The sequence below is a fragment of the Sturnira hondurensis genome, unplaced genomic scaffold, assembly GCF_014824575.4.
Source record: "Sturnira hondurensis isolate 20B ecotype Veracruz unplaced genomic scaffold, ASM1482457v3 Scaffold0019216, whole genome shotgun sequence".
Taxonomy (NCBI): Eukaryota; Metazoa; Chordata; class Mammalia; order Chiroptera; family Phyllostomidae; genus Sturnira; species Sturnira hondurensis.
The window spans coordinates 2,417,786-2,430,296 of record NW_028091847.1 but is presented as its reverse complement, the minus strand read 5'-3'; the positions used below and the strand labels follow the sequence as shown (position 1 = coordinate 2,430,296).

General features: G+C 38.0%; 1 protein-coding gene across 4 annotated transcripts in view; it reads left to right on the top strand.

Moving 5' to 3' along the window:
* The window catches only part of YEATS2 (YEATS domain containing 2), an 87,408-nt gene that overhangs the window by 27,696 nt on the left and 47,201 nt on the right, over positions 1-12,511 (top strand). For all 4 annotated transcript variants that reach the window (XM_037070966.1, XM_037070967.1, XM_037070968.1 and 1 more), the window contains exons 7-9: positions 620-781; positions 7,100-7,211; positions 10,545-10,589. In XM_037070966.1, coding sequence (XP_036926861.1) covers positions 620-781; positions 7,100-7,211; positions 10,545-10,589 — 319 coding nt within the window. The remainder of the gene's footprint in view (positions 1-619; positions 782-7,099; positions 7,212-10,544; positions 10,590-12,511) is intronic.

Below are 12,511 nucleotides of genomic sequence, written 5' to 3'. Positions count from 1 at the left end.
TTTCTTCTACTAACTTTGGGCTTAGTTTATTTTACTTTTTCTATTTCCTTAGGGTGTAAAGTTAGGTCGTTTATTTGAGATCTTGCTTTTTTCTTAACGTTGGCTTTTATTGGCATAAACTAACTTCTTAGAACTGCTTCTCCTGCATCTTCTAAGTTTTGATGTGTTGTATTTCCATTTCAGTTGTTTCAAGACATTTTTTTAATTTCTCTTTTGAGCCCTGGCTGGTGTAGCTCTGTGGTTCAGCGCGGGCCTGCAAACCACACGATCACGGTTCGATTCCCAGTCAGGGCACATGCCTGGGTTGCAGGCCAGTTCCTGGCAGGGGCCAGTTCCCAGCAGGAGATGCACGAGAAGCAACCATATATTGATATTTCTCTCTCTCCTTCCCTTCCCCTCTAAGATAAATAAATAAAATCTTTAAAAAAAATTTTCTCTTTTGATTTCTTCTTTGACCCAGTTGTGGTTCAGTAGCATGATGTTTAATCTCCACATAATTGTGAATTTTTCAGTTTTATTTTTGTAATTTATTTTTAATCTTGTTTTAAGTAGACGATAATTATTTTGTTAGGTTTTTGAAGGAAAAAAATTCAGTTTCTTTTTTTTTCTCCTCCTTTAGGTATATACCTCCCGATAAAAGAGAAGAAAATGACCAGTCAACCCACAAATGGATGGTGTATGTTCGAGGGTCTCGTAGAGAACCTAGCATTAATCATTTTGTCAAGAAAGTTTGGTTCTTCCTTCATCCCAGCTATAAACCCAATGACCTGGTGGAAGTTAGGTAAGCGTTCTTGAATTATGTAACCTAAGAAGTACAGCTTTATTGAACTGGAAGAAACGTGATTTAACTTGTAAACATTCCCTTGAAATTCTCATATTAATAATTTACTCAGTTTTGGCTCTGAGTCACAATGTAGTTTTAGCTGTAGTTCCCCCTTAGAGATTGCTGTTTCACTGACCAGCTAGCGTCCCCTCCTGTCAGGTTGTTACCACACAAACTGTATTAGCTGACTCTGCTCTCCTCTGGAAGTAACTTGTTTGTATAGATAAAAGTAAAATGGCTACTGTTTTTTATGACTAACAGAATATAACAGAATTAAATATAGGATTTTAGCATTACAGAAATATTTAATGTTGAAAGTTCCTCATGATCTTACCCTCTCAGAAGTAATATTTTGTATATATTATAGTTGCTGCTGTTATTATTAGTCATAAAGATAGAATGATTTTCTTGCATATTTATATAAACAATTCTGAAATTTGTTTTACTAAGGTGTAGTCTTGATATTTTTATGTGATGTTACATTGTCACATATACTTTCGTTGTGTGAATGTGTTGTGGAAATGGTTGTGGTATATTATCAGGGAAATCTCCTATATCCTCAGCTCTCTTCAGAACATGCCTTCCACTCCTGACTCTTAAACAAAACATACCTATCTCCTGAGAAGGCCACTTCTCCTGAGAACAGCGTTCAGGTGGTGGCTGCTCTTTTTCTCTCACCCACCATGTACCATTGGTTGTAGGGTAGGGAGTATGTCTTTCTTGCTCATATATGTGGCTTCCATATCACCTTTTCTTTTCTCACTTAAAAAAAACCTCAACTTTTTAAAAACATTGTATAACTTGATTCTCTTCTTTGTTGCAGGCATTTACTAATATTTTAGTCACTCCCCTCTTGTAAAAGGTTTTAGTACTGAACATACGGGTTTTCTATCTACCATCATTGTTAAGCACTGACCTGCATATAGATAGTTCATCCAAAGCCCTGATCTCTCAGTTCATCGATTTCCTCACTTTAATAATAAAGATATGCTTGTGATTATACCATAGATTCTAAGCTGAATAAGGAGAGGAGAAAATTGTGTAAGAGCAGTGATGGCTAGTGAAAGTTGTGTGGGCAAGAAATGAGAGTCCCAGTGAGGGCAGAGGACAGTTGGATTAGCGGTGCAACTGGAAAGATAGGAGTTGGTGGTTGGAAAGTGGAATACTTGAGATTTTTTTGTAGGTGGTATACTTTGTCTTCTTCGTATACATGATAATTGTCCCAACATCAGTTTTATCAGTTGATCTGTCCTTTTCCTACATTTAATATACTAAAGTCCCATATAAACATACATTCAATGCTAGATTCTGTTAATAATTTTTTAAAGATTTTTACTTATTTATCTTTAGAGGGGAAGGGAAGGGAAGGAGAGAGGGAGAGAAATAGCAGTGTATGGTTGCCTCTCATGTGTCCCCTGCTGAGAACTGGTCTGCAACCCAGGCATGTGCCCTGACTGGGAATCGAACCACAATCCTTTGGTTTGCAGGCCCGTGCTCAATCCACTGAGCTACACCAGCCAGGGCTCCTGTTAATAATTTTTATTCCCATAACCAGTATGCTATTTTAGCTCTTTTGGTTTATAGTGTATTTTGATATTTGGTAGAGTATTTTACCCATTCTAAAATTTTTTTCTTGGTCATTCTTAAGTATACATGTTGTTCCATTTTGCTTAAAATACAATTGTCAGGTTACAGTTTGAAATTGCATTGAGTTAATGATTAATTTTCACATTTTTTATGATATTGTATCTGTTGCTGTCTCCAGGAAAGTCAGTCAGTGTAGTTGTTTTCCAATGCAAACAAGACTTTCTTCCTTTTGCTGTTTTTAAAACTTTATTTTTTTGCCCTGGCTAGTATAGCTCAGTGGATTGAGCGCGGGCCTGCGAATCAGACGATTGTGGTTCGATTCCCAGTCAGGACACATGCCTGGGTTGCAGGCCAGTTCCCAGCAGGGGATGCACGAGAGGCAACCATACATTGATATTTCATTTCTCTCCTTCTCTCCTTCCCTTCTTCTCTAAAGATAAATAAAATCTTTAAAAAAACCCTTTATTTTCTTGACATATTTCACTGGATAGAACCTCAGAAAAGTGTCGATAGACTGTTTTATTCTGATGGCAGAGCTTAATTACTAAAGGAACAATTTTATTCTTAGGCTGTCAAACATTAGTGTTGAAAAGACTTTGTGATTTGTTTTAAATCTGTTATGATTTGTGCAACCTTTGGGAAATGCCTTATTTAGCTCATCAGGCCTCTCTTTGAATTGTGCCAGTGACTTAGGCTTATTTTCTCTGTCAGGAATGCAGTCTTCCTGTTGTCTGTCTTTATACACTCGCACACAGTGTGGCTGTCCTAAAGGTCTGCCCTTCATTCTTCAGGACATAACTTAGAGTTTCCTTCCTCAGTTAATACTTTTTTTGTCCTCCTTTCTTCCAGAGGTTAAATTATAGCAAATGTTCACTTACTTGAATGCTTGGGATATTAAAAATGTTCTATAGTTTAAGATAGCTGCTAGAGTGATAATATTTGCTAAGTTTGGATAGCCTGACTCTAAATTAGCCCTGGATTTTAATACAGATATTTTAGTGAGTTTGTTAAGAAATAGATGAGTTTAGCCCTGGCTGGTGTAGCTCAGTGGATTGAGCGCGGGCCTATAAACCACACGATCGAGGTTCGATTCCCAGTCAGGACACATGCCTGGGTTGCAGGCCAGTTCCCAGTAAGGGACTCATGAGAGGCAACCACACATTGATATCTCTCTCTTTCTCTCCTTTCCTTCCTCTCTAAAAGATAAATAAATAAAATCTTTTTAAAAAAAATAAATAGATGAGTGTAAAAAGTGTTGTGTCTAGCCCTAGCTTGTGTGGTTTAGTTGGTTGAAGCGTTGTCCCAAAAGGTTGGGGGATCAATTCCCAGTCAATGTACATACCTAGGTTGTGGGTTCAATCCCCGATTGGGTGTGTATGGGAGGTAACCAGTTGATGGTTCTCTCTCACATTAATGTTTTTCTCCCCCTTCCTCTCTCTCTAAAGTCAATAGAAGTTTTTTTAAATGCTGTGTCTATAAAAAGATAAGTAATAAAAAGAATATATGTTTTATTGTACAGATCAGCAAGAAATTTCCTTACATCTTACATGGTAAAAAATAAGTGCACTGTTTGGTAAAACATTTCATTTAATATCAATCATGTGGATTGTTTAAAATGTAAACCATATTTTTATTGATGATAAATGTCTGATTTACAAAAAATAGCATTAAAAACTCATTACATTAACAAGGCAAATCAATGCCTATTTCTTCATTTCTCACCCCAAGAATTAGAAATTTGTAAAACACTGATTTTATGTTGTAAAAAAGTATCATGTAATCCTGCCAATGTGGCTCAGTTCGAGCGTTGTCCCATAGCCTAAAGGTTGTGGGTTCAATCCCCAGTCTGGACACATACAGGAGGCATCCATTGATGTTTCTTTCTCATATTGATGTCTCTTTCTCTCCCTGCCCACCATCTCTAAAAAGAAAAAACAGATATTATATAGTAATATGGGAAATTGCGTTCACTAAGAAATCTTTAATAATCTGTAGGTAAGGGTATGCTAAATCATACTTAATAAGATGTATTATGACAGTCTGAGAAAATGCAAGGAAAAGCTCATACTATAGCTGTTTTTTAAATTTCTTTTATCTTACTCATCTGGAGTATTTTCTGTTTACAGTAAATGAAGTTTATTTTGTGACGTTATGCAGTTTCACGTCATTGAAATACCCGCTTTTATGCCGTTTGTCTGTCTTCCCTGGTGGCAGTTCTTTCTCCTCCTGTCCATTCACTGGAGTGTAACCTATGTGTATAAACTGGGGAACACAGTTCACTGACAATGTTCATTGTAAGAGAAATTCAGCATACAGCCAGTATAATTGCTGAACATTGCAAAGTGAATTTAGCCTGTCCATTTAGCTTTACTGGAATTTAAGTGGCCATATTTATCAGTAGCATATCCTTTACTCTTTTTTTAAAGATTTTATTTATTTATTTTTAGAGAGAGGGGAAGGGCAGGAGAAACATCACTGTGTGGCTGCCTCTTGCGTGCCACAGACTGGGGACCTGGCCCGCAACCCAGGCAAGTGCCCTGACTGGGAATCAAACCAGTGACCCTTTGGTTCACAAGCCTGCGCTCAATCCACTGAGCTGCACCAGCCGGGCCTCTTTACTCTTTTTAAGTCCACTGTGCCTCTGGGCCCCACTGTGTCTCTTGCTTTGGACCCCTTTTCAAACTGTTGTCATGAGTTGAACTTCTCGTTTGACCCAAGCCTATCTTTTTTGTTTGTGATTTGGCAGCCAAGAAGGGATCTGAATCCTGACCACATGGCTTAGTTAGTTGGGCGTCATCCAGCAAAGCAAAGGGTCACTGGTTTGATTCCTGGCAGAGCACATGCCTGGCTTGTGGGTTCAGTCCCCAGTTGGCAGCCGATCAATGTTTCTCTCTTGCATCGATGTTTCTCTTCCTTACTCCCTCCCTTCCCTTCTCTTTAAAATAAATTTAAATACTTTAAAAGAATAAGAAGGGAGTGAAACCAAGCCTATCTTTTTATTTCTGTCTGAATCTTTACTAATACCGTGGCTACTTCTCACTAACTTCACTGGTGTTCAGCTTGGTTTTTCTGTCCAGGGCATTCTAGTATTCTTTGCTTTCTTTTTCCTCTGGTTCATAGTGTAGCTGTTGCTTTCTGTACTTTCTAGGGCACTTGCGTACTCAGGGATTTTCCTGGCTTGAGGTCTCCTGGTGACCTCTGGCTCTGTGCTTCATGTTTCAGGTCTGTTGTTAGACTCCCTTGGACTCTGCCCTTACTGCATTCAGGTCCCTCCTTAGTTTTCCAAAAGCACATCTTACTGAAAGTTCCTTTCTCCCTGCAATCTTAGCATCTTCATTTCAGTAACTCCAAGCCAGTGATTCATAATGATCATTTTCATTTTAAAGCATTTTCTCTTTTCCCCAGTAACTTAAACAGTACTATTTTTGAGTGCATGGAGGTCTCTCAATTAAAGTTTTTAAAAGATTTTAATTTTTTTAACTTTTTAATTTTAGAGAGGGGAAGGGAGGGAGAAAAAGGGGGAGAGAAACATTGATGTTCAAGAGATACATCAACTGGTTGCTTCTCACACGCCCCCAACTGGAGACCTGGCTCACAACTCTGGCATGTACCCTGACCGAGAATCGAACTGCGAACTCCTTGGATTGCAGGCCGGCACTCAATCCACTGAGCCACACACTGGCCAGGGCTCAATTACATTTTTAGATTTTATATTATGGAAAATGTCAAACATATACAAAATTTCAAACATACACAAAAGCAGAGTAGCTAGAACACTCTTCAAACATACACAAAAGCAGAGTAGATAGAACACTCATGTACCTAACACCAATTATTAAAAGTTTGCCAGTCTTTTTTCATCAATTTTTATTTTTCTTTTCTTTTCTTTACAGATTATGTTTTGACTGAAAATTCTTTAGTCCATTTGGCATTCACACATGTTCCTCTCTATCCTCAAAAATCATAGTCGCTATTTGAGGGAGATCATATTGTGAACATACGATCTTTTAAGTCCTCTCAGCAGATACATTCAAATAAGTTCTCACTCTCAAAATGAGTATTCATGCTATGTTTTGTTTTTTGCCAGAGTGGAGGAATAAGTATGAGTGTCTGGGGTAGGGGACACACTTCACAGCCTGTGTCTGCCAGTAGCAATCAAGGGTTCTGATTCAAAAATTGTGACATTCATCGAATTACTTGAGTTTGTTGTGAAAGGAATGACATTGGCTTGAATGGTATAAATGCCTTAGCTCTAAGTATCCAGCAATTGAAAATTTGAGCCCTGGCTGGTGTGGCTCAGTGGATTGAGTGCGGGCCTGAGAACCACAGGATCGCGGTTCGATTCCCAGTCGGGGCACATGCCTGGGTTGCAGGCCAGTTCCCAGCAGGGGACTCACGAGAGGCAACCATACATTGATATTTCTCTCCCTCTCTCCTTCCCTTTCCCTCTAAAGATAAATAAATAAAATCTTTTAAAAAAAAGAAAGAAAATTTGATGTAGGTTTGAGTTGATTTTTTGTTTTTATAATTTAGCATTTTAGCATAATGCAACATACTGATTTAACTTCAAATGAGGAAATGTGAATGACGGTCAGAAGGATGTGAATTTCTAACTTAATCCATTTTGAGAAAACTTTTCCTCTAGAGTGATCACTCATGGATAATGTGTTAATATCTGCTTTTCCCTAGAGAGCCCCCTTTTCATCTGACCAGAAGAGGCTGGGGTGAATTTCCTGTCAGGGTTCAAGTTCACTTTAAGGACAGCCAGAACAAGCGGATAGATATTATACATAATCTGAAGGTATTGTAACAAAACATTGCTCTCTGGAAATGAAGTATATCTTTCACCTGATACTTAATATAGTAGGTTAGGCCCTCTGAGGGAAGCAGCCAGGCTGAGGATAGTGGAAACAGGATAAATCTTTTGGAGTGTGCTGTGCTTGCTGCTGTAACACCTTTGTCCTGTGAAGGTTGAGGGAGGGGCCGTTTTTACAATTGAATGTGCATTTTTTAAAAAGATGAACTGGACACTTGAATTTCTAACCAGAGCTCACTATAACTGTGTTACCTGGGGCTAATCTGTTTTATTGTTTTAATCTACTTCCTTTTCTATAAAATGAGGCAAATACAGAGAGTCTTCAAACAACATTTTATTCAATGTCGTAACAATGAGATGTCATGGAGCTAAACTCTTGTTTATAGTAATTAGCCTCTAGTCTGTTTGCTTCCATTCGTTGTGCTGTGTTTCCCTTGAAGTCAAGGAACTTATCAACAGCTTTAAGTGAGGGGTTACTGTAATAATCTTTGTATGTTTATCTCAAAAGTATAATAAACATGTTTATCTCCAAGGGTAAAGATTGAACTGACCGTGTTTCAGAAAACGTAAAATACTATACAAGGTTGTCATACTTTTGATTTGTGTTGTCAGGAATCCTTCACTGATATATCCACGTGATTTGTTATGCAGCTGTTACAAATTTTATTTTACAAAGTATTTTCTATGCCTGAGGAGAAATTGCCATTATATAGTAAGCAGAAAACACAGATTATCAAACTATACGTATAGTAAAAGGTCCAACGTGATTTTAAAAAAACACAATAGAAATATGGCAAAATGTTGGAGAACATAATTGAAGTAATGACATTGTGGGCTGTTTCCCCTGCTCTTTTCTCCTGTGTTTTTTAAATTATTTTTCCAACTTTATATAATAAACATTTAACTTTTACAGTGAGAAGACTTTTTTTTTAATTGTCCTCTCTGTAATCATCTTGTATACATTCCCTAAAGTTAAACTTCTTCCAAAGCACCCCTGCTTGTGGCTCAGCTCATGGTTCCTGTTAGTGACTCCCAGAACTGAACTGAACAGTCCGAGTTCACCTGCAGAATTTCGCTCTTGTTCCCTTAGTTCCACAGGTGCCCCTTTTCACCTTACGGCGTAGTGAAGTTCGCCATCCACCGCTTTCTGCAAAGTCATTGTAAGACCACACTGCTTCACTTCATGTGCAGATTGTTTTCTGGAGATTACTGTGAGACTAGGTTGATTTATGATCTCATAGAAAGACTCAGACCAAATAAAGAACATACATCACTTTGTCCAGAGGGGCAAAATACGGTCCCGCCTAGATGAAGGTCTAAATTCATTTCGGGCATACCATCTTACATCGCACTGCACACAGCCCTTCTCCCTAAAGTAAAGGAAGTTTTTTTGCATAGTTTTCATACATTTTTGAATTGTCCATATCACTCAGAGTTCCTGATGGAAGATTGAGACATGGTGTTTTAAAATGACATTTTTAAAACATTTCTTGTCAAGTGTTGGGAAAACTTAGATTTACTATTTACTACGCATAGGTTGGCCTCGAGCCATTCGCACCTGCGTTGTGATCATGTGGTCTGTTTGGACTGGAGTATCATTTTTCCTGTTTTTTCTGTGTTAACCCTCAGAGTCATTTTTTACTCTTCTCTCTTTGTTCTAAATATTCACTTGTAGACTGTTATTCTTCCTTCATAATCTTTCTTCTGTTCTACCCTTTTAATGGTTTTTGTCCCCTCAGTTCATCCTTCACACCACCATCAGATTAGTCTTTCTGAACTAGGAGAACTGTTACGGCATTTCTCTCTGAGAAACCTTGATTAAGATCCTGTTGTTCAAGTTCAGACTCCCCGGCCTACTGTTTAGGACTCTTCACATTTTTTTAAATTTTATCTTTAGAGGGGAAGGGAAGGAGAGAGGGAGAGAAATATCGATGTATGGTTGCCTCTGGTGTGTCCCCTGCTGGGAACTGGCCTGCAACCCAGGCATGTGCCCTGACTGGGAATCAAACCGCGATCCTGTGGTTCTCAGGCCCGCACTCAATTCACTGAGCCACACCGGCCAGGGCAGGACTCTTCACATTTTTACTCAACATACTCCCTTAAATTATCTCACGTGAATACCTTGCCTGAGCATCCTGCTCCAGCCAGGTCGGTCCACTCATGTGCTGGAAACGCCCTGGGCCGCCTTCTCCTGTGATTTCTTTCATGCTCTTCTCCTGGAATGCCTGTTGGAATTCTTTCCATTCTCCAAGTTCCAATAACTTTTCTTGGTTAGTTAAGCCCATAGTGATCTCTGTGTATTCTGAATTCTGTAGTACATACCAATTTATACTTGATACTGTAATAGTTGTGTTAAATATTAAACTAGTCTAAGTGTTAGAGTTATGTAAAATTTAAAGTGCCCAGAATGGATGAAATTGGCATATCCTGCAGCCCTGACAAGCGGTCATATAACGTGTTCTCAACCATCACCGTGGGGCACAGTAATTCCCAGCTAACCCGTTTATGTATTTAGTAAATAAATGTTTGGAAGAGTCTTTCATAAAACTGCCTTTAAAGGGTTGTGATCTCATTTCTCCTAGTTTGATTCCTGGAGAAGCATAGAACAGGACTTTGTTTTGCTTTACACGAACCCTGAAAATGTTCAATGACAGCATTCAGGACTCCCCTCAGTCATTTCTTCTCCAGGCAAAACCTGCTCTTGTGACCTGTCTTGTGTTCTATGCTTGCAACTAGAAATAGTTCCTCTTGCCATTTGATAACAGTTCTGTTTTATCAATGTCTCCCTTAAAATGTGGTCCCAAGAATGAATCAATGAAGGTTACAGAGGGGCTGTTTTTATAAACTAGAAACTATGGAAATGGTGTAGCCGAAAGTACTTTTGCATAGTTTTCGTAAACATCATCTAAAGCATAATACTTCACGAGTTGATGGTTCATGGTTTACTTCTTAAGCATTCTTCTGTAGTGGAGGTTTATGTTGCTTTTGTTTTCTGTGGTTCTAGATAATCCTGCAGTAAACATCTGCCTCCATTTTTAGGTTTTTTAGGTTGTCCTTAGAATGGGTTGTTAGAAATGTATAGTTTATATCGTAAGTATAACATCTACCCATGTCTCTGGATTATTTGTATTAATTTTACTCAACTTTCCCCCAGAATATCAAGGAGGTTTTTGTCGAAGTGATGAATTGATGGTTTATATTATGAAAAAAAGTAGATTCTATGTTACTAATTGGGGTGAAAAAGGTTTTAGGTGAGATTGCATCTTAAGATTTATAAGTAAGCACAGTGAAACTTAACTTTCTCTTTGTCTTTAATAGCTGGATAGAACTTACACTGGCTTACAGACTCTTGGAGCAGAGACGGTAGGTTTTTTTCTATAGTATTTTTTGGGAACAAATAGACTGAAAATTGATTTTCATTTTTAGGAAAAAAATGAGTGCTAAAATTTAAAAAATAGTTTATATCACCCTTTTTGTCTATTTTTTAGATGTTATAAAATACTCATAAAATTGACTATTTTTAAGCATTTTCCTCTGCCCCCAGCCCCTAGCAACCACCCTCTACTTTCTGTCTATGAATTTGACTATTCTAGATACAATGTAAGTGAATCATACAATGTTGTTTGTTGTTGTTTTTGTAACGGGCGTATTTCACTTAGCATAATGTTCTCAGGGTTCATCCGTGTTGTAGTATGTGCCAGCTTTTCCTTCTAGAAAAGCCTGAGTAATGTTCCATTGTATTACATACCATATTTAGTTTATCCATTTATTTGTCAGAGAGCACTTGCGTTGCTTACATCTTTTGGCTTTGCGAATAATGCTGTTAGGAATGTGAGTGTGTTTGATTGAGTCCTTGATTTTAATTCTTCTGGATGAATAAATAGAAGTGAGATTGCTGACTCATACTGTATTCTGTTTTTAATTTTTTTTCATTGCTTTTAGAGAGAGAGGGAGAGTGAGAAACATCAGTTTGCTGTTTCATTTATTTGTGCCCTAAGTGGGGATCAAACCTGCAACCTTAGTGTATCAGAGTGATGCTCTAACCAGCTGAGCTACCTAGCCAGGGCTGTTTTAAATTTTTTGAGGAACTGCCACACTGTTCTCCATAACAGCAGCCCCATTTTATATATAGTGTGTGTAGGAATTCCAGTTCTCCAGCACTTGCCATTTTATATCTTTTTGATACTAGCTATTTTAGTGGGTATGCAGTGGTATTTCATTGTGAGTTTGGTTTGCATTTCCCTAATGTTAATTGATGTTGAGCATCTTTTCATGGGTTTATTGGTCGTTTGTATAGCTTTAGAGATATGTCTTCAAGGCCTTTACCAATTTTTGAATCACGTTGTTTGCTTTTTCATTGTTGAGTTTTAGGAGTTCTTTCTATATTCTTGACATTAGTCTCAGCAAATATATGATTTACAAATATTTTCTCCTATTTGGGGTTACCTTTTCTCTCTGTTGATTGTGTTCTTTGATGCATAAAAGGTTTTTTTTGTTGTTGTTTTTACTTATTTATTTATTTATTTATTTTAAGAGAGAGGGGAAGGAGGGAAAATGAGAGGGAGAGAAACATCAATGTGTGGTCGCCTCTCATGTGGCCCCAACTGGGGACCTGTTCTGCAGTCTAGGCATGTGCCCTGAGTGGGAATTGAACCAGCAACCCTTTTGGTTTGCAGTTTGCACTCAGTCCACTGAGCTGCATCAGCCAGGGCAAAGTTTTTAGTTTTGACATGGTTCACTTTATCTATTTTTTCCTTTGTTGACTGTTTTTTTGTGTAATTTCCAGGGAATCATTCCAAATCCAGTGTTACAAAGCTTTGCCCCTATATTCTTCTAAGAGTTTTATTGTTTTAGGTCTTATCTTTGGTCTTTGGTCCATTTTGAATTCATTTTTGTATATGGTATAAGGTAAAGCTCCACCTTCATGCTGACACATGTGGATCTACTATTTTCTCAGCACCATTTTGCTGAGAGATTGTCCTCACATTGAGTGGTCTTGGCATCCTTGTCAAAAATCATTTGACCATCTATGTGAGGATGACAGTTCTATTCCAGCGTGTCTTTGTTTATATCAGTACCACACTTTCGACTGCTGTGGCTTTGTAATTTTAAGTTTTGAAATCAGAAAATGTGAGACCTCCAACTTTGTTCCTCTTTTTACCACCTCCCCCACTTTTTTGGTATTCATGATATATCACCAGTGGCCATTATAATTAGCTAGTTAAACTTTACTCTTTTTAGGGAAATGTGCTGTTATGTCAGAAGGTATTTATTGAGCACATGCT